This window comes from Cervus canadensis, chromosome 18 (genome assembly GCF_019320065.1).
Source record: "Cervus canadensis isolate Bull #8, Minnesota chromosome 18, ASM1932006v1, whole genome shotgun sequence".
NCBI classification, from domain to species: domain Eukaryota; kingdom Metazoa; phylum Chordata; class Mammalia; order Artiodactyla; family Cervidae; genus Cervus; species Cervus canadensis.
Window position 1 is genome coordinate 50209820 of NC_057403.1, and position 25543 is coordinate 50235362.

Here is a 25543-nt window from a genome sequence, read left to right on the forward strand (position 1 = left end):
GCCAAAAGGTAGTACTATACCCAAATATCCATCAGCAGAAGAATGGATAAACAAAATGGTATATACACACAATGGAATATTATTTAACCTCAAAAAGAAGGAAATTTTGGATCTTCCTGATGTTCTAGTGGTTAAGAATGTGGTTAAGAATTTGCCTGCCAATGCAGGGGACACAGGTTCGATCCCTGGTCTGGGAAGATTCCACATGCCACTGGGCAGCTAAGCTGAGAGCCCTAGAACCCGTAGTCCGCAATAAGAGAAAAGCACCACAAGTAGAGAGTAGCCCCCACTTGCCACAACTAGAGAAAGCCCACTGAAAGCAATGAAGACCAACTGCAGCCATAGATAAATTAATTAAAGTTTTTAAAAAGGACATTTTGACATATGCTACAACATGGATGAACCTTGAAGATATTATGGCAAGTGCAATAAACCAGACACAAAAGAATGAATATTGTATAATTCCCCTTATATGAGGTCCTAGAGAAGTCAAGCTCTTAGACACAGAAAGTGGTAGTTGCCTAGGGCAGAAGTGGGGGGATGGTAAGTTACTGTTTATTGCTCACAGAGTTTCCTTTTGGAAATGTGAAAAGGTTCTGGAGATGGATAGTGGCAGTGGCTGTAAAACAGTGTGAATGTACTTTATGCTGCCGAACTGCACTCTTAAAAATGGTTAAAATGGTAAATTTTACGTTGTGTATGTTTTACCACAATAAAAATTTCTGCTTATCTCAAAGCTGGCCTTCTGAACCTAGTGAAATCCATTAATTCTAATAATTGTTAAATCTATTGCATCCAGAGGTAAGGAGTCAAAAAACCCAAACCGCTGCTTCATCTCAGAGAAGTAGCCCATGATGAATAGTGGATTTCATTAAGTCAGAATCCTTAAATGCACATGTCCTCCTTGTCAGCATTTTACACTAATAGTTTTGTTGTGTTAGTGTTCAATTTAAAAGATATTGAACTTTTTCTTTGATATTTATTTATGCTTATGAAGAAGTATGCCCTCAGTTCAGTTCAGTTCAGTCACTCAGTTGTGTCCAACTCTTTGCGAACCCATGAATCGCAGCACGCCAGGCCTCCCTGTCCATCACCAACTCCCGGAGTTCACTCAAACTCATGTTCATCGGTGATGCCATTCAGCTATCTCATCCTCTGTCATCCCCTTCTCCTCCTGCCCCCAATCCCTCCCAGCATCAGGGTCTTTTCCGATGAGTCAACTCTTCACATGAGGTGGCCAAAGTATTGGAGTTTCAGCTTCAGCATCAGTCCTTCCAATGAACACCCAGGACTGATCTCCTTTAGGATGGACTGGTTGGATCTCCTTGCAGTCCAAGGGACTCTCAAGAGTCTTCTCCAACACCACAGTTTAAAAGCATCAATTCTTTGGTGCTCAACTTTCTTCACAGTCCAACTCTCACATCCATACATGACCTCTGGAAAAACCATAGCCTTGACTGGACAGACCTTTGTTGGTAAAGTAGTGTTTTCTGCTTTTTAATATGCTTTCTAGGTTGGTCATAACTTTCCTTCCAAGGAGTAAGCATCTTTTAATTTCATGGCTGCAGTCACCATCTGCAGTGATTTTGGAGCCCCAAAAAATAAAGTCTGATACTGTTTCCCCATCTATTTGCCATGAAGTGATGGGACCAGATGCCATGATCTTAGTTTTATGAATGCTAAGCCAACTTTTTCACTCTCCTCTTTCACTTTCATCAAGAGGCTTTTTAGTTCCTCTTCACTTTCTGCCATAAGGGTGGTGTCATCTGCATATCTGAGGGTATTGATATTTCTCCCGGCAATCTTGATTCCAGTTTGTACTTCTTCCAGCCCAGCGTTTCTCAGGATGTACTCTGCATATAAGTTAAATAAGCAGGGTGACAATATACAGCCTTGACATACTCCTTTTCCTATTTGGAACCAGTCTGTTGTTCCTTGTCCAGTTCTAACTGTTGCTTCCTGACCTGCATATAGGTTTCTCAAGAGGCAGGTCAGGTGGTCTGGTATTCCCATCTCTTTCAGAATTTTCCACAGTTTATTGTGATCCACACAGTCAAAGGCTTTGGCATAGTCAATAAAGCAGAAGTATGCCCTAGGGAAACTCAATTTCAAAACATTTTTACCACCCAAAAAGGAACCTGTGCTCATTAATCAGTTACTCATCCACTCTCCCTCCTGGTAACCACCAGTCTGCTTTCTGTTTCTATGGATGATTTTCCTATTCTGGATGCAAATATACCTCATTTTATTGTACTTTGCTTTACTGCATTTTTTTTTTTTTTTCAAATTGAAAATTTGTGGCAATCCTGCATCTAGCAAGTCTTTTTGGTGCCATTTTTCTAACAGCATTTGCTCACTTTGTGTTTTTGTGTCAGAGTTTGGTAATTCTCACAGTATTTCATACTTTTTCATTATCATATTTGTTATGGTGATCAGTTCTGATTGTTTTGAGGTGGCACAAAGTGTACTTAACATAAGTCTGCAAACTTAATTGATAAGTGTGTGTATCTCACTGCTCCCTGACCAGCTCTTCTCCAGTACTCTCCCTTTCCTTGAGCCTCCCAATTCCCTGAGATACAACAGTATTGAAATTAAGCCAGTTAATTGCCCTACAATAGTCTCTTAAGTGTTCAAATGTAACGAAGAGTTGAAAGAGTTCAAGTGAAATCAAAAGCTAGAAATGATTAAACTCAGTGAGGAAGACATGTCAAAAGCTTAGCCTCTGGTACCAGTTAGCCAAGTTGTAAATGTAAAGGAAAAGTTACTGAAGGAAATTAAAAGCGCTACTCTAGTGAGCACATGAATGATAGGAAGGTGAAACTGCCTTATGGTTGATATGGAGAAAGTTTTAGTGGTCTGGATAGATGATAAAGCCAGCCATCACATTTCCTTTAGCCAAAGCCTAATTCAGAGCAAGGCCCTCTCCAGTTCTGTGAAGGCTGAGCGAGGTAAGAAAGCTGCATAAGAAAAATTTGAAGTTAGCAGAAGTTGGTTCATAAGGTTTATGTAAAGAAGCCATCTTCATACCATAAGAATGCAAAGTGAAGCTGCAAATGCTGATGTATTAGATGCTGTAACAAGTTACCTAGAAGGTCTGGATAAGATAATTAATAATGGTGGCTACACTCAACAAGGATCTTCCTTGTAGGCAAAACAGCCTTCTATTGGAAGACGATACCATCTAGGACTTTCACAGCCAGAGAGGTCAGTGTCTGGCTTCAGGAACAGGCTGACTTGTTAGGGGCTAGTGCAGCTGATGACTTTAAGTTGAAGCCAGTATTTATTTACTATTCCTAAAATCCTAGGGTCCTTATGAAGTATGGGCCTGTGCCCATAAATGGAAAACAAAGCCTGGATGACAGCACATCTGTTTACAACATAGTTTACTGAATGTTTTAAGCTCACTGTTGAGACCCGTTGCTCAGAAAAGAAAGGGTTGCTTTCAAAATATTAATAATCATTGATTATGTACCTGACACCCAAGAGTTCTGATGGAGACATACAGTGAGATTAATACTGTTTTCCTGCCAGTTAACACAACATCCATTCTATAGCTCACAGATCAAAGAGTTGTTTTGAATTTCAAGTCTTATTATTTAAGAAATATATCCCAGGGATTTCTCTGGTGGTCCAGTGGCTAAGACTGGGCGTTCCCAATGAGGGGGCCCAGTTCCATCCCTGGTCAGGGAACTAGATCTCACATGCCACAGCTAAGAGTCCACAGCTAAAGATCCCACATGCTACAACAGAGATTGAAGATCCCACATGCTGCAACTAAGACCCAGTGCAGCCAAATAAAAAGATTTTATAAGGCTGTAGCTGCCATAGATAATAATTCCTTTGATGGATCTGGGTAATTTGGAAACCTTCTGGAAAGGATTCACCATTCTAGAAGCCATTAAGAACATTTGTGATTCAAGGGAAGAGGTAAAAAAAAAAAATCAACATACACAGGAGTTTGGAAGAAGTCCTCATGGATGACTTTGGTTGGTTGAAGACTTCAGTGGAGGAAGTAACTGAAGATGTGGTGGAAATAACAAGAGAACTAGAATCAGAAGTGGAGCCTAAAGATGTGACTGAATTGCCAAATCTTCTGATCTAACTTTAACAGATGAAGAGTTGCTTTGTATGAATGAGTAAAGAAAGTGGTTTCTTAATGTGAACTCTACCCCTAGTGAAGGTGCTGTGAAGACTGTTGAAAATGGCAGCACGGGATTCAGAATATACATAAACTTAGTGAATACAGCAGGGCAGTTTGAGGGGCTTCCCAGGTGGCACAGTGGTAAAGAATCCGCCTGCCAGTGTAGGGGACGCAGGAGAGGCAAGTTTGATCCCTGGGACAGGAAGATCCCCTGGAGGAGGAAATGACAACCCACTCCAGTATTCTCTCCTGGAAAATCCCATGGACAGAGGAACCTGACAGGCTACGGTCCAAAGAGTTGGATATGACTGAGCTCCTGAGCCTCTGGAGAAGGAAATGGCAATCCACTCCAGTACTCTTGCCTGGAGAATCCTGTGGACAGAGGAGCCTGGTGGGCTGCTGTCCATAGGGTCGCAGAGAGTCGGACACAACTGAAGTGACTTAGCATGCATGCATGCATTGGAGAAGGCAATGGCAACCCACTCCAGTGTTCTTGCCTGGAGAATCCCAGGGACTGGGGAGCCTGGTGGGCTGCCGTCTGTGGGGTTGCAGAGAGTCGGACACGACTGAAGCGACTTAGCAGCCGTAGCAGCAGAGCTACTGAGCACACAGGGTTTGAGAGAACTGACTCCAGTTTTGGAAGTTCTACTGTGGGTAAAATGGTATCAGACTATCACATGCTACAGAGAAATCATTCATGAAAGGAAGAACCAGTCCATGAGGCAGACTTTATTATTGTCTTATTTTAAGAAATTACCAGAGCCTCCACAACCTTCAGCAACCACCATCCTAACTAGTCAGCAGCCATCAGCATCAAAGTAAGACCCTGCACCAGCAAAAATTTGCTGAAGGCTCAGATGATGGTTAGCAGTTTATAGCAATAAATTATTTTAAAATTAAGGTATATACATTATTTACTTAGACATAATGCTATTGCAGACTTAATAGACTACAGTACAGTGTAAATATGCGAAACTGAAAAGTTTATGTGTCTCAGTTTATTGCAATATTTGGTTTTCTGCTGTGGACTGGAACTGAATGTGCAGTATCTCTGAGCTGTGCCCTAATTTCATATCAGTGGAGTCACACAATGTGTGGTCTTCCGAAATGTCTGATTTCTTTTACTTAACATAACCTTTTTGTAGTTCACATAGCATCTATCAATACTTCACTCCTTATGATTGAGTAATATTCCTTATATATATATATATATATATATATATATATATAAAACATAATTTATCTATTCATCTGTTGATTCTTTAGTTGCTTTTTATTAAAAACATAATCTAAAACCAGCTTACTCATTCAGACAGAGAACATTTATGAAGCATCCATTATGTGTCTGGCAATGTGTTGGGTTCCAAGGATGTAGAAATAACTATCATTTATAGTTATAATGTGATGCCTACTGTAGCAAAGGTGTAAACACAGTGTTTATACAACATAACGGGAGGAGTGGTTAACTCTACTTCACCGGTAGATCAATTCTTTTTGCAAGCAGATTTTTCTGATGGCAAAGAAAAGACTATATGGATGTATTTTGTCCATTTTAACTGTAGCTGTCTGTATTTGAAATGATAAGGTAGATCCCTTGAGGGAATGTACTCTTTATGGTGTTCTACTACAAGTCACTGTTAACAGTTTTAGCTATTTTATTTCTAAGCTGTTTAGTCCCTCATTATATATTGCTTAAGAGGATATGTGTTCTCATAAACTAGTTCCTTGGTCTTCTTAAGGATAGACTAAGATGAAGATGAAAGGTAGTTTAGGAAAAAAGGAGGCTTTCAGAGATTTGGGTTAGACTGTACTTAACCACCACAGATTGGTTATGTTCTAGGTGGATTTAGAGTGTATTAGCAGAGCATAGGCAGCCATAAACCACCACCTTATATTTCTTTGAAGACAACCTGCCACAGAAATGTTGAGTCAGTTTCTGAGAAGAAATTCTCTGTATCTGTTCCTTTTCTCCTTCAGCAGTCTTATGTTATTAACTTCAATAACAGCACAGCGCTCTGTTCAGTTGTCAAAAATTGATAAATGAGTCTGAGATGTAGAAATGGAAGGAACCTTATATGAAAGCTTTGTAATGTAGACTATGGCTGGACCTATGAAAATAACAGATTTGCTTGAAGAGAGTTCTAATGCCACATTAATGGGAGATTTTTAAAAAAATTTTTTAGCCTACAACACAGCAGTCACCGCAGGATGAGCAGGAGAAACTCTTGGATGAAGCCATACAGGCTGTGAAGGTCCAGTCATTCCAGATGAAGAGATGCCTGGTAAGAGTGACAGTGTGAGAGGCACAGTTGTAGTCTGCGTGTTCCTGGGAATGTTAGGCTGTGTTTTCTAAAGCCTGTAGCACTACTGCTATGGTAAATCTAATAGTCAGCCTCAGCTCCCGCAGGCACTGTGTGGAGCAATTTCAGCAGATAGCCCTGTTGAAATATTTACTTACCTTTATATTTATGGTTTGAAATTGTCTGTCTTCTCTACCAGAATGTAAGCTCCATGAGGATGGGAGACCCTGCCTTCTGTTTACACATCACTGTATTATCTCCATACCCTATCTGACCTGAATTACTGACCTCATCAGTTCTATACCTCAAACCTTAGGAATACTTGACATATAATAGTTGCTTAATAAATACTGGTTGAACAAATGTATTAAAATGCTTTCCATTTGAATTGTTCAGCCTTTCCCCTCTACCTTGAAGGCTTTTATTTCTGTCCTGAACAGACACATTTTTTTTGCAAGAACTACCTTAAAAACTATACTTAATTTTCATATTCTGAAAGAGTAGATTTTCTGTGTAGAAACTATAGTTTCTCTGGAATAAAATTTAAGAAATGAAACCAAATAGGCTGGCACTTAAATTATAAATTGCTGTGTTGATGATGATGATAATATCTTGCCTTTGTAAAGTGTCTTAGAGTTTCTAAAGCTTAGTAATATGTTCTTTCAACAAATTGTATCTATTGTATTGTTTTCCTTGCAAACCAGTTTATAAAAACAAAACTCTAAGAGTGGAGAAAATGGGTGGCATGGAGCTTGCTAGTGCTTGCTTCTCCCTCTTTCTGTGTATGAACAGTGTTTCTGTATCTGAAGGTATTGTCTATATTTATGTCTTAAGTGGGGCACATGGACATTGTGAGGAGAAAAGCATTCTTAAAGGAACAGTCATTGCAGACATCTCTGAAGAATGTTTAACCTATGACCAAGCCATTGTCAGAATAGTAACTTTCTTTCAAAAGAATCAGTATGCCAGTTTTCTTGCTTACAGGTAAAAGATAAATTAATGGAGCTATAGTTTCATAGTTGCTAGGGTTCTAAAGATTTGAGTTATTGCCAGGAAGCTTGTGGTCCTAGATAAATGAGATTTGCAGCCTGGTGAGGAATTATGTTCTCAGTAAAGTGAAGGCAAGGTGAAATTAAACTTGATTTTTATGTGATTAAAATAATTTAGGTGCTGTATACTTTTAAAACTGTGTAATAGATCCTTGATTAAAGTTTGTATAGCCAAGTTAAATGTTTCTTTAAATTAAGCATTCTCACCAATGCTCTTGGTTTTTCTGTAGGACAAAAACAAGCTTATGGATGCTCTGAAACATGCTTCTAATATGCTTGGTGAACTGCGGACTTCTATGTTATCACCAAAGAGCTACTATGAACTTTGTATCTTTTGAATGTTGAAGAACATTTTGATCATACTATTTTCTTGATAAGGCTTATTTTGCTTGTTCCCTAAGTTTTTCGGAAGTTGTATTATTTCTCGTTGTCTTAATCAAATAGTACTTCTCCCTGCAAATGTGCTGAGAAAAGTATCAGAAACCCCTTTTTGTGCTTACACTTCTTTATGTGGCTTGTTGTTATATCTCAATTTTCAGACTACTCATGAAGGATATTGAAAGTATTAAGCAATTGGTTTTTTAATGCTAGGATTTTGTCAAGCTGGACTCTGAAATGTAAAGGACATCAATGATTTGCCATTTCAAAACCCTTTAGTAGTCTCACAGGCAATCTTATTTTTATTGTTTTGCTTTACCAGACATCTTTAAAAACCCTTAAAGTCAGGAAAGCCCAGAAGAAATTCTGTCTTTACTTAATTTAAACATGCTTTCTTACATGACTAACGCTTAGGAAATTTGCCCAGTATAGGAATCCCCTGGTGGTTTAGTGGTTAGAATTCTGGGCTTTCACTGCCATGGCCCAGTTTCAGTCCCTGGTTGAGGAGTTAAGATCCCACAAGCTGTGGGGTATGCCCCGCACCCCCAATAAATAAAGAAAAACCTGCAATTCCAAGAAAAGAAATTTGCCCAATTTAATGAGTCCAACAAGTTGTAGAGTCAACATTATTAGGTTGACTTAGCTTTAAATCCTTAATGATAGTTAAAAGATATGGCTATTTCTGATGAACTGCACTACTTGGAAGTTTACCTGACAGATGAATTTGCTAAAGGAAGAAAAGTGGCAGATCTCTATGAACTTGTACAGTATGCCGGAAACATTATCCCAAGGCTGTAAGTTATTAAGACTCTGCGGGCTTTTATATCTGCATTTCCCACTTTGTGTTATATCCTTTAAAATCAGCGGGTTTTTATTTAATTTCTTAACAAATAGAGGTTAACATTTTGATAGTGATTTTTTAAAGCTGTGAAGTATAAATAACTACTTACTATAGATGATTGAGGAACTTTGAAAATAGAAAAAAATGGACATATTTTGTTTAATTTCTTGACTACTAGAAAAGTTAATATCATGACAGTTATGAGCCCTAATGTGTTTAAAGGTGATATTATAAATAAATGGAAGGGTGTCAGTAAGCAGTTACATTTTAAATTAGATGGTATTTTCTTTATTGCATAGGAGAAAACCTGCTTCCTGTCTTGTTTACTTCATGTTTGTATATATTGTGTTTGAATATAGTCAAATTCTTGAGTATTTTATTTCTAATCAAATGGTGCCTCCTTCTAGTTATCTGTTGATCACAGTTGGAGTTGTATACGTCAAGTCATTTCCTCAGTCCAGGAAAGATATTCTGAAAGATTTGGTAGAAATGTGCCGTGGTGTGCAACATCCCTTAAGAGGTCTGTTTCTTCGAAATTATCTACTTCAGTGTACCAGAAACATCTTACCTGATGAAGGGGAGCCAACAGAGTAAGTGCTTTTCATTTCTTGATTTAGCTGTAGTATTTTTATTGTTGTTGTTGTTGTAAAACATATAAAAAGTATAGAAAAGTATATAGAAGAAAATAAATATCAGTAATTCTCCTACCCAGAGTCAGCCACTGGTAACATTTTGTGTATAGATTTCCTTTGAGACACAGTATATGTGGTGTGATATAAAATGTACTCTTATGAAAATTATGTGTAGATTATTAGAACCTGCTTTTTTAATTTAGCATAATTGAGAGCATTTTTCCATTCCATCAGATATTCTTTGAAAATATGACTTTTTAAATGAGTTACATTTTGAAAATTGTATTGTGATAAAATAATGAAGTATATTTAACTTTTTTTATGAGCTAGCCAGTTTTCATATTGTTTCTTGAATGTCATATCAGTTTTTATAATTTAGCGACTTCTAGTTACCCCAGAGTATAAGTGATTTTAATTATCTGTGCACACAAATTAGATATTAACTCCAAAACAGGGCCAGGGGAGGGAGGTGGTGGGAAGCCATTCAGAGAGAGTTGTCTCTTATGCAACCAATATTCTAGCATCCGAGTCTGTTGTGCTTTTATCCCACAAAGATGGCAGATGGTCTTTATCCAATTGGGTGAACTATTCACATGACAAGTTCCTTTGATTGAGGAACTTAATTCCCTTTTTTTTTTTCTTTTCTTAATTCCCTTTTTTTTTTTCTTAATTCCCTTTTTAAAAAGTTTCCTTATTCGTTTATTTCTAATGTGTATATTTTAGTTGGTTTTAGTATATCTGCATCATTTCCTTTTTAAAAGAAAAGCTATAATAAAACTTTAACCATGTGTATGACAAAAATGTAAATGGTGTACAAAAGATAAAAATTTAACAATGTAGAGAAGATGGTGAGGTTATTTGCTGTATTATGATTTGATTCAGTTTTGAGTGTTTATTTAGTAATCAGCAAAAAGTTTTGAAAACTACTAAGTTCCCCATCTTAGGAAATGTAAAATTAAGCAAGAAATACTTGGTCTTTTACCTTACAGAGCTTACAAAGCTTATAGTTCAATTGCAAGCATAAAATAGTCAATAATAAAATGATGAGTTAACAGTGACATTTACAAGTGTCAATTTTTTAAGGCTTTTTGAATTAATGGAATACAATTCCAAGAACAAGTTTATTTGGCCCAGGAAAAGGAGTGGTTAAGTTGCTTCAGTCGTATCGGACTTTTCATGACCCCATGGACCGTAGCCTGCCAGGCTCCTCTGTCCATGGGATTCTCCAGGCAAAAATACTGGAATAGGTTGCCATGCCCTCCTCTGGGGAATCCTCCCAACCCAGGGATCGAACCCACATCTCTTAGATTTTCTGCATTGGCAGGCGGGTTCTTTAGCACTAGTGCCACCTGGGAAGCCCCAAAAGAAGGGTGGGGGGGTGGGGAAGCATTTTGTCCCTTTAAACTTGAACTGTGTCCCCTCCCTGATATTCTTTTCTCTCTTCCTCTTGAAATTGAGCACTAAGACAGTGTAGTTGAAGATGTCTTTCATGAAGCGTTTGGTGTTAAAGAGGTAAGAAGGAAATGCACAAAGAAGAGGAATATTAGTAAATTGTTCCTATGTTTAAATACTGTGTATAAAGATTTTTCCAACTGTTTCTTTACAGTGAAGAAACAACTGGTGATATCAGTGATTCCATGGATTTTGTCCTACTCAACTTTGCAGAAATGAACAAGCTCTGGGTTCGAATGCAGCATCAGGGACATAGCCGAGATAGAGAAAAAAGAGAACGAGAAAGACAAGAACTGAGAATTTTAGTGGGAACAAATTTGGTGCGCCTTAGTCAGTTGGAAGGTGTAAATGTGGAACGTTACAAACAGGTTTATATCTTTTTACTCCTCATCTTTTCTTATGTCATGAGATATATAAAGTCTGATTTTTTAAATTGAAATATTTTTAAAAATAATATTGCATTGAAAACTGTTGATCAAAGAAGACTTAAGTAAACTGAAAGTTATATTTTGAGTCTGTGTGAATTGGAAGACTCAGTATTATCATTATCAAGATACCAATTTTCTTTACATTGAGATTTATTTTACTATAGAGTTACTCTAAAGTGACAATAAAGTAATGTGATATTGGTGAAAGGGATAAATACATGTATCATTGGAGAATAAATCAGGAATTAGCAAACCTTTTCTTTAAAGGACCAAATAGTACTTATTTTTTGGTTTTGCAAGCCATATAGTTTGCAGCTGTTAAATTCTGCCAGTGTAGTGCAAAAGCAGCCAAAGATAATGTGGAAACAATATACAAAAATGGTCATTAAACTAGATTTGCTGATCCCTAGAAGAGATGATCCAGAATAGACTCACATGTATATAATCAATCACGTATATATAATCAATTATTGTTGATAAGGGTGCAAAGGCAACCTTTTCAGCAAGTGATTCTCTAACTATTGGACATCTGTATGCGAACCAAGCCTCTGAACTGCGACCCATTCTCATACTATGCAGAGAAACTCAAAAAAATTGATCAAAGTCATAAGTGTGAAATTTGCAACTGGAATTTTTAGAAGAAAACACAAAGGAAGTCTTTATAACCTTGGATTAGGTAAGCTTTCTTAGGACACAATAAACACAAACCATAAAAGAAAAAAACCAATGAAATGGACTTTTACAAAATAGAAACCCAGAATTTTTTAATTTAAACATTCTTCTGTAAAATTTTACAGTTTAGTCTTGAAATGAAGTATGGATCAGGAAAACCTAAAATATGATTTTTAAGTTCACAGTTCAAATGTGTTACTGGAGGAGTGACTTAAGATTTTGAAAATAATTCTTTAACTCTTAAAACCTTTCTCTTCTTTCAGATTGTTTTGACTGGCATATTGGAGCAAGTGGTGAATTGCAGAGATGCTTTGGCTCAGGAATATCTCATGGAGTGCATTATTCAGGTAGGTGAGAACATTTCAGGTTTTTAAAGAACTCATTTTGTATTTCATTAATTTTCTTTGTTTTGGGGAAAAAAATCTTGATTGAAGAGAGATTAAGCTTTCCTGAATAAATCCTTTTCTCTTATTAATATAATAACATGGTCTTTGTATTGATGGGTTTTTCTTCCCAAAATGTAGGAAAGAGTAACCTCCAAGTTGTCTAGGTATCATTAGTTTTAGTTTAATTGTAAGTGTACTTAGGTTAACAGAATCTTTCTTTCTGGGGTTATGTTTAGAGAGGCTTGAAAGTGATGTATTTGCACTTGGTTATATAATGTTAAAATGATTTTTTTTCCCCACAAATATGAGTTTTAAATATTAAGTCCAGAATATAGTGGAAAATGCCTTTACTAATTGATTTTTGCTAGTTGATTTTAGTAATAATCGACTATAATTTAATTTTCAGGTTTTCCCTGATGAATTCCACCTTCAAACTTTGAATCCTTTTCTTCGGGCCTGTGCTGAGTTACACCAAAATGTAAATGTGAAAAACATAATCATTGCTTTAATTGATAGGTAAGAGTTTCCTGTATTGAAGGGCAGATGTTTTGACTTTTGAATAATGAATTTAAAACATTTTTGTGAATTCTTTTTTACATCTTTATTAATGATTATGATTTAGTTACATTAGTTCTGTAAGTCTGAGTATCTAATAAGTACTTGTCTGGCTTACTCATGGAAGAAGTTTAGCTCTTAACTGAACAGAAGGCATGGAGATAATATGTTTAATCTATGCATTTAATTGGTATTTAAAGACTTTATACAGGCCCAACATTTAAATTTTATAAATCCAACTATCACCAAAGAGCAACCTTGTGTTTTACAATGATGGAAGTTATCTTTCAGAGGGAATCAGTTTGATCTGGAATCTTTATCAAGTAGACATAAATATAGATGATTAAGAATGTTCAAGTAATCACTCTATTACTGCATTTTTTTAAAGAAGAGTTTTCAAGTACTAAAAATGTTAGTAAGTCCCCAATGTGTTTAAATTATACTTCTTTAGCCCTTGGTCTTGGTTAAAAGTGTAAAACTTGGCCTTTGATATAGCTTTAATGAGTGCCTACTGGGTGTTCGTACATAGTATGTGTCCTGCTTGTGAGCATACACTAATTGACATTGTGAAACCAGAAACCCAAGTGAAGATTTATTTCTGCAAATACTTTTATTATGTTTTAAATATCTAAGTTATTAGTTTTAAAGTCAATTTATATAGCTGAATTCTCCAAATTATCAGGTCCATCCTTGGTTTTAAGAATTATAAGTCAAAAAAAACAACAACAAAAAAAGAATTATAAGTCAATTGGGGATACTCTAAATGGAAGCTCCTAACTGGATTTTCTTAATGTTAGGCGTAACACCACTCAACCATTTCTGTCAGTAGTGATTCTTCTGTGCATAACAAAATGTGGGTCCAGCTGTAATCAGGACAAACAGTAATGATAATGGAAAAAACATTATTTTGAGTAGTTTAATATGTGGTAAATAGAAGTTAACTTGACTGCTTTTGGAATTAGTTGTGTTTTAAACTTGACAGTAGTAAAAATGCAGTGTCTTAAAATTTATCTATATACTTTTTACGTTTTATAACTATGGCTGTTGAATACATTTTGTCATGTTAATACAGTTCTATCCATGTCTACTTAATTAGGCTTCAAAGAATTTGACAGAATCGACCTGTTAAAAATCTGGTGTGTATGGTGTAAAGTAAGAATGCAGTGAAAAAGGCATCATTGGTAAAATTGTTCCATTAAAAATGAATTGAGAGAAAGGGTAAAATATCATCCATGATCCCACGACCCAGATTCCTATATCTTTTTAAATAAAGAGTATTTTCTTTTTTAGATTAGCTTTATTTGCTCACCGTGAAGATGGACCTGGGATCCCAACAGATATTAAACTTTTTGATATATTTTCACAGCAGGTGGCTACAGTAATACAGGTTTGTATGACTTTCTTCCTAAGTTCTAAAAACTTTCATAATTCTCTGCTTATAGTCTTTTAGTAATTGTTTAAAATAAATTCCATGGTTTTCTGAACATTCCAGTCTAGACAGGACATGCCTTCGGAAGATGTTGTATCTTTACAAGTCTCTCTCATTAATCTCGCTATGAAGTGTTATCCTGATCGTGTGGACTATGTTGATAAAGTTCTAGAAACAACAGTGGAGATATTTAATAAGCTCAACCTTGAACAGTAAGTCAAACTTTTTTATAAAAACCTTTGTAAGGCTTTTTTGTCCCAGATTTGTTTTTCTTTCGCAATTTTTAAAAAAAATGTTAGTGTTCATCTTGTTTTTTAAGCATTTGTGAGATTGACATGCTTGGTACTAACCAGGGCAGAAAGTGGCAGCCAATTGCCTGGTTGTGTACAGTGATCAGGTACTGACACTCATAGACCATAGGCATCTTTAGGGACCAGTGTCTCCATTCAGACCCCTTTGTATCTAAGAGTGAGTATTTCCATAAGTAGTTTCCTACAGAAGAGTAAATTATGAAAAAATTAGGGATTCGTGTATGTATTTAAGATGTGAAAATTATATTGGTTTAAATTTTTTTCTATTTTCAGCTTTGATTTTGATATCAGGCACAGTATGAATATTCTGTTGTGTACTTGCATCTTCCTCAACTATGCTGTCCTAGACCTGTTGCATCCTCTAGTGGCCATTTGCACAGTTGTGATCTTATTATCTTATCCCAGTAGTCCCTTTACTGTCCCATCCTCCACTGCTTCTGAACATGAGTCAAACTAGGCCCCTCCTTGCCCTATATTATCATTTCATCTCACGTAATCTTTCTGTTTTCCATCTCTCTTCCAGTGGTTTAGTTGTGTCTGGAAGATTTCTTTTTCCTTTTACCGCTTTTTATTCCTTCTTTTTCTTTTTGTCACTCTCATTTTTTGTGTGAACCAAAAAGGATTCCAGATCGTAAATAAGTTTTGTATCTATATCTTCCCCCACTAAATGAGTTTTAAAGTAAAATTAGACAGAATAAAGAATTCGAAGTACCAACCTCTAAAGGTCTTATTAATGCCTGGATATTCTTCAGTCACCCTGGAATGTTCCTAATTTTATCCTGCTTTTCCTTATTCACCAACATCTGATAAAGAAGAAATAATGTATGTATTATGTTCTTGAATTGCTAGTTTTGCATGGCTTTCTCGTCCTGAATATACAGTACTTACTGACTGCCCTAGAAACTTAACTACCACTTAAAATACTTCCCTTAGAAATACCACATTCTAGACAGTCTTTTTTAACTCCAGGTATACAACCTGTTCATGAATTGTAGACCAGCATAACCTGTTGTATCTATAGGACTTTAATAGATGAATAAATGTGTGTGTTTAGGTGGACATCTGATAGACCTCTCTTGGAAGTCACTGGGGTATTTTGGGATGGTGTGATTCACTTCACCCATTTCCTTTAATATGTAAATGAAAATTTTCAAATTTTTATGAACCAGGTGCTGTTTGTGTATGTAAGAGGTTAATTTATTCACTAAAGGACTGCTGTTTTTCTTTTGGCAGTATTGCTACCAGTAGTGCAGTTTCAAAGGAGCTCACCAGACTTCTGAAGATTCCTGTTGATACTTACAACAATATTTTAACAGTCTTGAAATTAAAACATTTCCACCCACTCTTTGAGTATTTTGACTATGAGTCCAGAAAGAGCATGAGTTGTTACGTGCTTAGTAATGTTCTAGATTATAATACAGAAATTGTCTCTCAAGACCAGGTAAGAGAATACTGACATGCTATATATTAAGAAAACAGAGACAGTGTAGTTATGGTTTTAGACAATGAGACAGACACATGAGATGGGAGGGGAGGGTCATTTACTACTAAAAATAGTGATACTACTTAGTATTATACTACTTAATATACTTTAGTATATATATATACTTTAGTAGTATACTTTATATACTTTAGTGTATATATATATACTTCAGTAGTTATGCTACTAAAAATAGTTATAAATAGCTTATTCATTATATAAATGAGAAGATTAGAGATATATAAAGAAGAAAATATAAAATAGCTATAATCCCACAGGAAGAGAATAACTGCTCTTAATTAACATTTGGTCTGTCTCTTTCTAGACTCTTACCTATATGTGTACCAACATGCATACACTTTCATACAGAAAAAAGGAATTAAGTTGTTGATACTGTTTTATAACTCTACACAACTAGAAGCACTTTTGTCAGTGGCATTACATGCTGATTGTTTCACCCTGGTCGGTTTCCATGTCTTCCATATTACAGGTGGATTCCATAATGAATTTGGTATCTACACTGATTCAGGATCAGCCAGATCAACCTGTAGAAGAACCTGACCCCGAGGACTTTGCTGATGAGCAGAGCCTTGTGGGCAGATTCATTCATCTTCTGCGGTCTGAGGACCCTGATCAGCAGTACTTGGTATGAATTAACTCTTCTTATACCCCTTCAACAGCTTCTTGTGAAATCATGTGTAGATGTGTCTCAAATAGTTTAATCCAGCTTGTGGTATTAAAAGGTTTCAAAAGAATTGAAACTGAGTAAGCGATTAACTGGACTTTTACTTTATGATTAAGTGCATTAATTGTAAACTTCTGGAGCTTATGAAGAACAAGTTGGTTGCTCTAATTTCTTCTGAAGACTTCTTAGGAATTGTAGAAAAGTCTATCTTCCTTTAGTTGGGTATCCATCCAGTTTATTTTCTTTCTGAACTGTGTGTTGCTTTTAGAATTGTTCAGTTGTTTTTCATAATAAACTTTTCAAGTATGAGCAACAACTTTATATTCAGTTGTGTTTATGTTTCCAAGGTTTGCAAATAGAGGTTGTGTTTGTTTGCCACATTGAAAATGTGTGAAGACTTTAAAATTGCCTTTTTCTTAACCCCCTTTTCCTGGCAAAGAACAATCAGATGAGAGTCTCCCTTTCTTTGTCACTAGTCCTTAATAAACCTTTGTGAATAAAACATGTTGCCTGAATAGGATATTGGTGACTGATACTGGGTAATTTATAAAAGGTGGCACAGATAGTGACTTAATTATTGTTTGGGCAAAGTAGTTTAACCATTGTTGGATATGTGGGACTGTTAGTCTGTTGTAATGAAGAACACCTTAATTTGAGGATGGGCCCTGACTGCTTGTGTTGACTTTGTCATAGCTGACACTCTTGTACTCTTTCATAACCATTGTGAAAAAGAGGCTGATTTCTGTCTGTAGTGCGATAGTCTTCAGCTTGGCTTAGCATCAAGCAGTCTGCACTGCATGTGATCTGTACCTAGTGGCTGGCCTGATTGTTCAAATGTTTTAACTAATTGCCTTATGTTTCTGTCATGTTACATACATGGCCTATGTGGGTTTTCATTTTTCGTTGCAAACCAAAGTAGAAAGTGTGCTTTCCACCTGTGGCCAGTTTTGTTATGCCATGTAAAGAAATACCTTTAAGGAAATACCTTTAAGGTGAGGATCATTAGTTTTGACTTTCTCAAGGGGGAATGCATTCTCTTCCTATCCATCTACCATTATCAGAGAAATTTACAAAACTTGAATATGGCACACACTGTGTCTCCACAGTCAAAAGTATTTCATGAATTCTTGTGATTTTTCTGAAACAACCAGACATTTGTTTTCTGATGGCTCTTTTAAAGTTTATTACCATTTTCCTTGACTTAAATGGTCTTAATATTTTCCTGAAGAGGCATGATGTACCAGCAATATGCATACTTTTTATATTATAATAGTAGCCAGTATTTTGAGTACATGCCATGTGTTAGTACTGATAACAGTTTACATCTGTTATTTGATCTTGCCAACAACCCTGAGAGTGAAAATTATAGTTAAGAGAAGGTAAATGGTAATTTTCCCAGGATCACACAAATAGTGTTAAGATCTGTGTTTAAATGTGTCTTATCTTCAGAGCCTGTGCTCTTTATCAACACAGCATACTTTTTACATGTGTGTGTGAAAATATATTTAAATTTGTATCTGCCCCTGGCTAGTTCTGTAAGTTAAGGCAAGTATTACAATCTCTCTGAACTTCAGCCTTTCCCCCATTTGTGAGATGGGCTTCCCTGGTGGTGCAGACAGTAAAGAATCTGCCTGCAACACAGGAAATGCGGACTCGATCCCTGGGTCAGGAAAATCCCCTGGAGCAGGGAATGGCTACCCCTCTAGTATTCTTGTCTGGAGGATTCCATGGGCAGAGGAGCCTGGCGGGCATCTATCTCTTGGGTGATGGTGATGACTTGGCAAGAAAAGAAATGTAAGAGTATACCATAAAAACTGTATTCAAAAAACGGTAGCAATCATCATGATTAGAGCTCTCATTTAATTTTATAATCAATTAATGGGTTCTGTCTGTTTCTTTTGGTCAGATTTTAAACACAGCACGAAAACATTTTGGAGCTGGTGGAAATCAACGGATTCGCTTCACACTGCCACCTTTGGTATTTGCAGCTTACCAGCTGGCTTTTCGGTACAAAGAGAATTCTAAAGTGGTGGGTTTACTTTTAAGTATGTCACTAGTTTTTTCCTCTGTGTGTGTGTATTTTACTTTATTATGATAGAAAATTTCAAACATGTACAAATAGAAAATGGTGTAATACAATCCCAGTTTCAATAACTCAACTCATTTCTAGTCCTGTGTTAAGTATTACTAATAGTGATGTTGGTAGATTACATACTAGTTGAGGAATCACATTAAAAAAACACTTAGAAATGAAAGATTCAAATGGTTTAAATTGATGCTGAAGTTTTTCCTGTGTCTAAAGAACACTTGTGAGACATTGCTAAGTTTTTCACAGAATGACTGACAATGCTTTACTTTTTCAAGAATGATTTTATTTTCTTGGAGTCTTTATAAAGTACAAGTTCTGAAGTGAGGCAGTAGTCTCGTTCAGAGGTTGCAATACATAACAAGTAAGATCTAATATTGGAGAAACATTCTAATAATGGAGAAACAATAATTAATAGAGAAACAAGGTATATTCAGTAGACCTACCAGCATGACATAGCATGCCTTTGGCCAGTTTTTATAAGGCCAGCCTGTCATGTAATTCCTTTTTTCCCCAATATTTTATGGATACATGTTTGTAGATGTAACAATAAAGAAAGCAACTGGCACATGACTGCCTGCCATACACTGTGCCAAGGACTGTAAACTTGGATTATTGCATTTTCTCCTTGTAAAAGTCTGTGACTGTTACCCTCTCTTAAAGACGAAAAGAATTGATTGCTTTAACAAGAAATTTGGATGGTCAAACATGAATAAAATATTTAACCTCACTGGTAATTATAATAGTGAACTTATTTAGAAATCAGACTGGTAAAGAAAAAAGAAAAATGTCCAGCAATGGCAATGGTGTGATGAGTATTCATTCTCATCTAGTAATGGTGGGAATGTGAATTAGTGCAGTCTTTCTAGAAAACTCTGACAGTATGTAAGTACAGCCTTAATAAATCCAATATTTCCGCTTCTAAAAATTTATACTAAGGAAAAAATTAGGGACTCAATAATGCTTTGTGTTTATAGACCATTTGCTGTATTACATTTATGTCCAAAAGGAAATAAAGTAAAATTATGCTGTGTCCTTTTTATGGAATACTTTCTAGTGATTAAAATAATTTTAAATAATTTTAATATCATGAGGAAAATCATGATAAAATAAGTGAAGAAAAGGAGTTGAGTACAAATTACATGCAGCACTGAGCCCAATTTAACTCTTCTCAGTAAGTACTTTAAAGTGGAAAACAAAACCGTACCCAGAGGATCCCAGTTACATAATATTTGCATAGGAAAAAGAAAGGAAGACATTAACATCAGAATGTAATTAGTGATTATTGCTGGGTGGTAGATTTAGGGATGGTTTTAAAGAATTTTTTAAAAATTCTTTTGTGTATTTTCCAAATTTTGTCCAATTTGGAAATATGTTGCTTTTTCTGATAGGAAAAAAAAAAAACCCAAATATATAAAAATTGCAAAGCCAGTGACCTCAAATGGTTGTTTTGAGAAGGCATCCTGCTTGATTTACTTATGGACTCCACAAAAGAGACAGGAAGATAGTAGGAAAACTGTGAACTCAACTTTTACCACTTTTCCTATTTGTTCCATAAAAGTTTTATTTAAAATAAATATTCTTAAGCAAGTTAATATTGAATTTAAGGTAATTTAACTATTTTTTCGTTTTTTAGGATGACAAATGGGAAAAGAAATGCCAGAAGATTTTTTCGTTTGCTCACCAGACTATCAGTGCTTTGATCAAAGCAGAGTTGGCAGAATTACCCTTAAGACTTTTTCTTCAGGGGGCTCTAGCTGCTGGAGAAATTGGTTTTGAAAATCATGAAACAGTAGCATATGAATTTATGTCCCAGGTGATGATCTGCTCTCTTTCTGGGATGAATCTGTTTGCTCTGTTCAGTCACTTGTTATGTTGATGATGTTAAGTTATGTTATATTTATGTTATGTTATGTTTATGTTATGTTATGGTATGTTATGTTAACGATGTTAATGATGGTGGTACATAGGAATTTACTCTTAATTTATAAGCACCCCTTTCTCACTATCTTGATAGGAAATACTATGCTTCTTAATACTGTAGTTTTATTGCCTGGTTTGGAGCAGAAAAATTGATCAGAATTACTGGACACTACTTCCCTGGTGGCCCACATGGTAGAGTCTGCCTGCAGTATGGGACACCTGGGTTTAATCCCTAGAGAAGGAAATGGCAACCCATTCCAGTATTCTTGCCTGAAGAATCCCATGGACGGAGGAGCCTGGTGGGCTACACAGTCTATGGGGCCACAAAGGGTTGGACACCACTCAGTAACTAATCCTTTCATACTTTGAGTGAGCTTGAGGATTTTCAAGTGTGTCATGGTAAAACTTTCAAGAGGAAAAAAAAAATCCCTTTGTTAATTCAGTTTGGAATCTCTGGATTAAAAGTTAAAGCAAGTTTCTTTGTTGCAGCTTGTCAGCATCTTTGTCTTGTGGCTCTCCAAGCAAGGGCACATGTATATTCTAATCTGAACTATTCGCAGGATGAGGCTTTGATGGGAAATAACTTTGGAAAATGCCCTAATAGATAGATAGTCTCTAAAGGTCATTTCTGCTTTGTGTGCACCAGGCGTTTTCTCTGTACGAAGATGAAATCAGTGATTCCAAAGCACAGCTGGCTGCCATCACCTTGATCATTGGTACTTTTGAGAGGATGAGGTGCTTCAGTGAAGAAAACCATGAACCCTTGAGGACTCAGTGTGCTCTTGCTGCATCCAAACTTCTGAAGAAACCTGATCAGGGCCGAGCTGTGAGCACCTGTGCACATCTCTTCTGGTCTGGCAGAAACACAGACAAAAATGGAGAGGAGGTAAGATGGGAGGTCATTCCTGACCAGCAATGTGACAGGAGAGGGGATCATTGATAGGGAACGGCTGCTGTGGCGTTGTGCCTTGGAGGTAAAATAGGTAGAGTGCTTAGAAACCTGACAGGAAATTTCTTTGTTTTGTTAAATGAAATGAACAATAATGTATAGAGAGTTACATGCTGTGGTGAAGCCTCCACTTTGAGGATTGCAACATAGCAAGTTTGTACCACTTCCTTTTAAAAATATACAAAATAAATATAAAACATTTAACATATAAATATATAAAACAATATATTTGTTTTAAAATATTGCTGTATACTTTAAAAAGTGAAGAGGATTTAAATTTGTGTCCTTTTAAAATATGAAAGAGCCATAGTAGTGTGTTTATTTCTTTGTGTGAAATGGGACATTTGTAATTCATTTATCTCTTTAATATTCTCTCTTTAATACTCCTCACTACCTTTTTTCTAGCTGCATGGAGGCAAAAGGGTAATGGAATGCCTAAAGAAAGCTCTGAAAATAGCAAATCAGTGCATGGATCCCTCTCTACAAGTGCAACTTTTTATAGAAATCCTGAACAGATATATCTATTTTTATGAAAAGGAAAATGATGCGGTAAGTGAATAGTAAATTGTTGTTAGTGAAATACTTTATTTTCCTATTTTTAGGTTTGACACATACAAAAGTTTATCATTCTGATATTTTCTTTTTTTTGTTTACAAGGGTCAGAGTTTGGAGAATCCACTTAGTTGGTCTCTTTCATTCTCTAAAGTTCTCTGTCTATATGGATGGCATCTAACAGAAGAGCTCACTATGTGCAAGAAAATTCTTATCTCTTTTGCTTATGAACATTTTATAAAAATAGTCAGTTCAGTTGCTCAGTCATGTTCGACTCTTTGCAGCCCCATGGACTGTAGCACGCCAGGCTTCCCTGTCCGTCTCCAACTCCTGGAGTTTACTCAAACTCATGTCCATTGAGTCAGTGATGCCATCCAACCGTCTCATCCTCTGTTGTCCTCTTCTCCTCCCACCTTCAATCTTTCCCAACATCAGGGTCTTTTCCAATGAGTCAGTTCTTCGCATCAGGTGACCAAAGTATTGGAGTTTCAGCTTCAGCATCAGTCCTTCCAATGAACATTCAGGACCAGTTTCCTTTAGGATGAACTGGTTGTATCTCCTTGCAGTCCAAGGGACTCTCTAGTCTTCTCCAACACCACAGTTCAAAAGCATCAATTCTTTGGCACTCAGCTTTCTTTATAGTCCATCACATCCATACATGACTACTGGAAAAACCATAGGTTTGACTAGACAGACCTTTGTTGACAAAGTAATGTCTCTGCTTTTTTTTTCATTTATTTTTATTAGTTGGAGGCTAATTACTTTACAATATTGTAGTGGTTTTTGTCATACATTGACATGAATCAGCCATGGATTTACATGTGTTCCCCATCCCGATCCCCCCTCCCGCTTCCCTCCCCATCCCATCTCTCTGGGTCTTCCCAGTGCACCAGCCCTGAGCACCCATCTCATGCATCCAACCTGGGCTAGAGCTCTGTTTCACCCTTGATAGTACACATGTTTCAATGCTATTCTCTCAGAACATCCCACCTTCGCCTTCTCCCACAGAGTCCAAAAGTCTGTTCTGTACATCTGTGTCTCTTTTTCTGTTTTGCATATAGGGTTATCATTACCATCTTTTTAAATTCAATATATATGCATTAGTATACTGTATTGGTCTTTATCTTTCTGGCTTACTTCACTCTGTATAATGGGCTCCAGTTTCATCCATCTCATTAGAACTGATTCAAATAAATTCTTCTTAATGGCTAAGTAATATTCCATTGTGTATATGTACCATAGCTTCCTTATCCATTCGTCTGCTGATGGGCATCTAGGTTGCTTCCATGTCCTGGCAATTATAAACAGCGCTGCGATGAACATTGGGGTGCACGTGTCTCTTTCAAATCTAGTTTCCTCGGTGTGTATGCCCAGGAGTGGGATTGCTGGGTCGTATGGCAGTTCTATTTCCAGTTTTTTAAGGAATCTCCACACCGTTCTCCATAGTGGCTGTACTAGTTTGCATTCCCACCAACAGTGTAAGAGGGTTCCCTTTTCTTCACACCCTCTCCGGCATTTATTGCTTGTGGAATGTCTCTGCTTTTTAATATGCTTTCTAGGTTGGTCATAACTTTTCTTCCAAGGAGCAAGCATCTTTTAATTTCATGGCTGCAATCACCATCTGCAGTGATTTTGAAGCCCCAAAAAATTAAGTCTGTCACTATTTCCCCATCTATCTCCCATGAAGTGATGGGACCAGATGCCATGATCTTAGTTTTCTGAATGTTGAGCTTTAAGCCAACTTTTTCACTCCCTTTCACTTTCATCAAGAGGCTCTTTAGTAGTCCTTTTGCTTTCTGCCATAAGGGTGGTGTCATCTGCATATCTGATGTTACTGATATTTCTCCCGGCAATCTTGATTCCAGCTTGTGCTTCTTTCAGCCCAGCATTTCTCATGATGTACTCTGCATAGAAGTTAAATAAGCAGGGTGACAATATACAGCCTTGAGGTACTCCTTTCCTGGTTTGGAAACAGTCACTCTCTGTTTAAAAAATAAAAAAGAATTTACAAATGCTGAATAGTATTTACCACAAGTATAGAGTAACTCCCAAATAAAGGATTGATTGATATTTATAGGTTCAATAAATGGCTTTTGTTCTTTTACTGGTTTATGAAGTTCTGTGTTTCCATTAAGTATTTTTTGTTTGTTGATATTTTAGATGAATAGCCAATAGTTGTCTCTGAAGCCAGGGATCATGTTCTCACATCTCTTTTTTTTCATAATTATTCTGGTAACTTCTAACAGTAACAAAAGCTCTTCAAGATGTTCATATTAAATTACATTATCTTTTATGGTACATACTTGATTGTGAAATTGTATGTATTCTTTTATAGGTCACTATTCAGGTTTTGAATCAGCTTATCCAAAAGATTCGAGAAGACCTCCCAAATCTTGAATCCAGTGAGGAAACAGAGCAGATTAACAAACATTTCCATAACACACTGGAGCATCTGCGCTTGCGGCGGGAATCACCAGAATCTGAAGGGCCAATTTATGAGGGTCTCATCCTTTAAAAAGGAGTCAGACTCACCATCCTCCTTTCCATGCACATCCAGTAAGGGTTTTATTATACTAGGCTTCCCTTCCATAGATTGTGCCTTTCAGAAATGCTGAGGTAGGTTTCCCGTTTCTTACCTGTGGTGTGTTTTACCCAGCACCTCCGGACACTCACCTTCAAGACCTTAATAAAATTATTCACTTCATAAGTGTTCAGGTCTGTCTGCTCATCCTAAGTAGCATGATTGATCTGCTATTTAAAATTCCTGTGATCTGTTTAAAAGAAACAAAAAAAAAAAGCCAAAAAACCCCCACTTATCTCTGTTACTAATGAAACTCCCCTTCCGTTTTTTCTGTTTTGTTTCACTGTTGAGTGTATAATTTCCTTCATTCCTTGGAAGTACTAACCTGAAAGTATCTTTGTTCTGAAATTAATTTAGAGGAAAGGAATACTGTATGTGAAATTCAGCTTGGGCTTCTCCCAAAATGCAAGATAAGGCCATGTGTAATATTTTCCCTAAAATTAGAGTATATTAATGCATGTTTGAGGATTTTAAAGCACCATGGTCTAAACCAGAAGCTATATTTTGCATATTTGGACTCAGCCATCCATTAAGAACTTATGTTGTCTTCTGGACATATTTATCAAAATAATTTTGTTCTAAATAGTATAAAATAGAAAATTTGTGATCTATATAATTTATGTATAACCTTCATTGTTGTAAATTTAGGGGGAAATGCATCATACAGTTATGATTTTTTTTCACCAGTGAAACAATAAAGTTGCTATTAACAA

At 36.3% G+C, this 25543-nt stretch overlaps 1 protein-coding gene across 1 annotated transcript in view; it reads left to right on the top strand.

The window, feature by feature from the left end:
• Positions 1 to 25543, top strand: part of VPS35 (VPS35 retromer complex component) — a 28705-nt gene extending 3162 nt beyond the window's left edge. The window contains exons 2-17 of the mRNA XM_043435716.1: positions 6325 to 6423; positions 7721 to 7817; positions 8539 to 8662; positions 9117 to 9299; positions 10948 to 11161; positions 12157 to 12240; positions 12686 to 12795; positions 14125 to 14221; positions 14327 to 14475; positions 15808 to 16015; positions 16545 to 16700; positions 18646 to 18768; positions 20462 to 20641; positions 21395 to 21634; positions 22103 to 22246; positions 24585 to 25543. Of these exons, the coding sequence (XP_043291651.1) occupies positions 6325 to 6423; positions 7721 to 7817; positions 8539 to 8662; positions 9117 to 9299; positions 10948 to 11161; positions 12157 to 12240; positions 12686 to 12795; positions 14125 to 14221; positions 14327 to 14475; positions 15808 to 16015; positions 16545 to 16700; positions 18646 to 18768; positions 20462 to 20641; positions 21395 to 21634; positions 22103 to 22246; positions 24585 to 24764 (2388 nt within the window). The 3' untranslated portion in view covers positions 24765 to 25543. The remainder of the gene's footprint in view (positions 1 to 6324; positions 6424 to 7720; positions 7818 to 8538; positions 8663 to 9116; positions 9300 to 10947; positions 11162 to 12156; positions 12241 to 12685; positions 12796 to 14124; positions 14222 to 14326; positions 14476 to 15807; positions 16016 to 16544; positions 16701 to 18645; positions 18769 to 20461; positions 20642 to 21394; positions 21635 to 22102; positions 22247 to 24584) is intronic.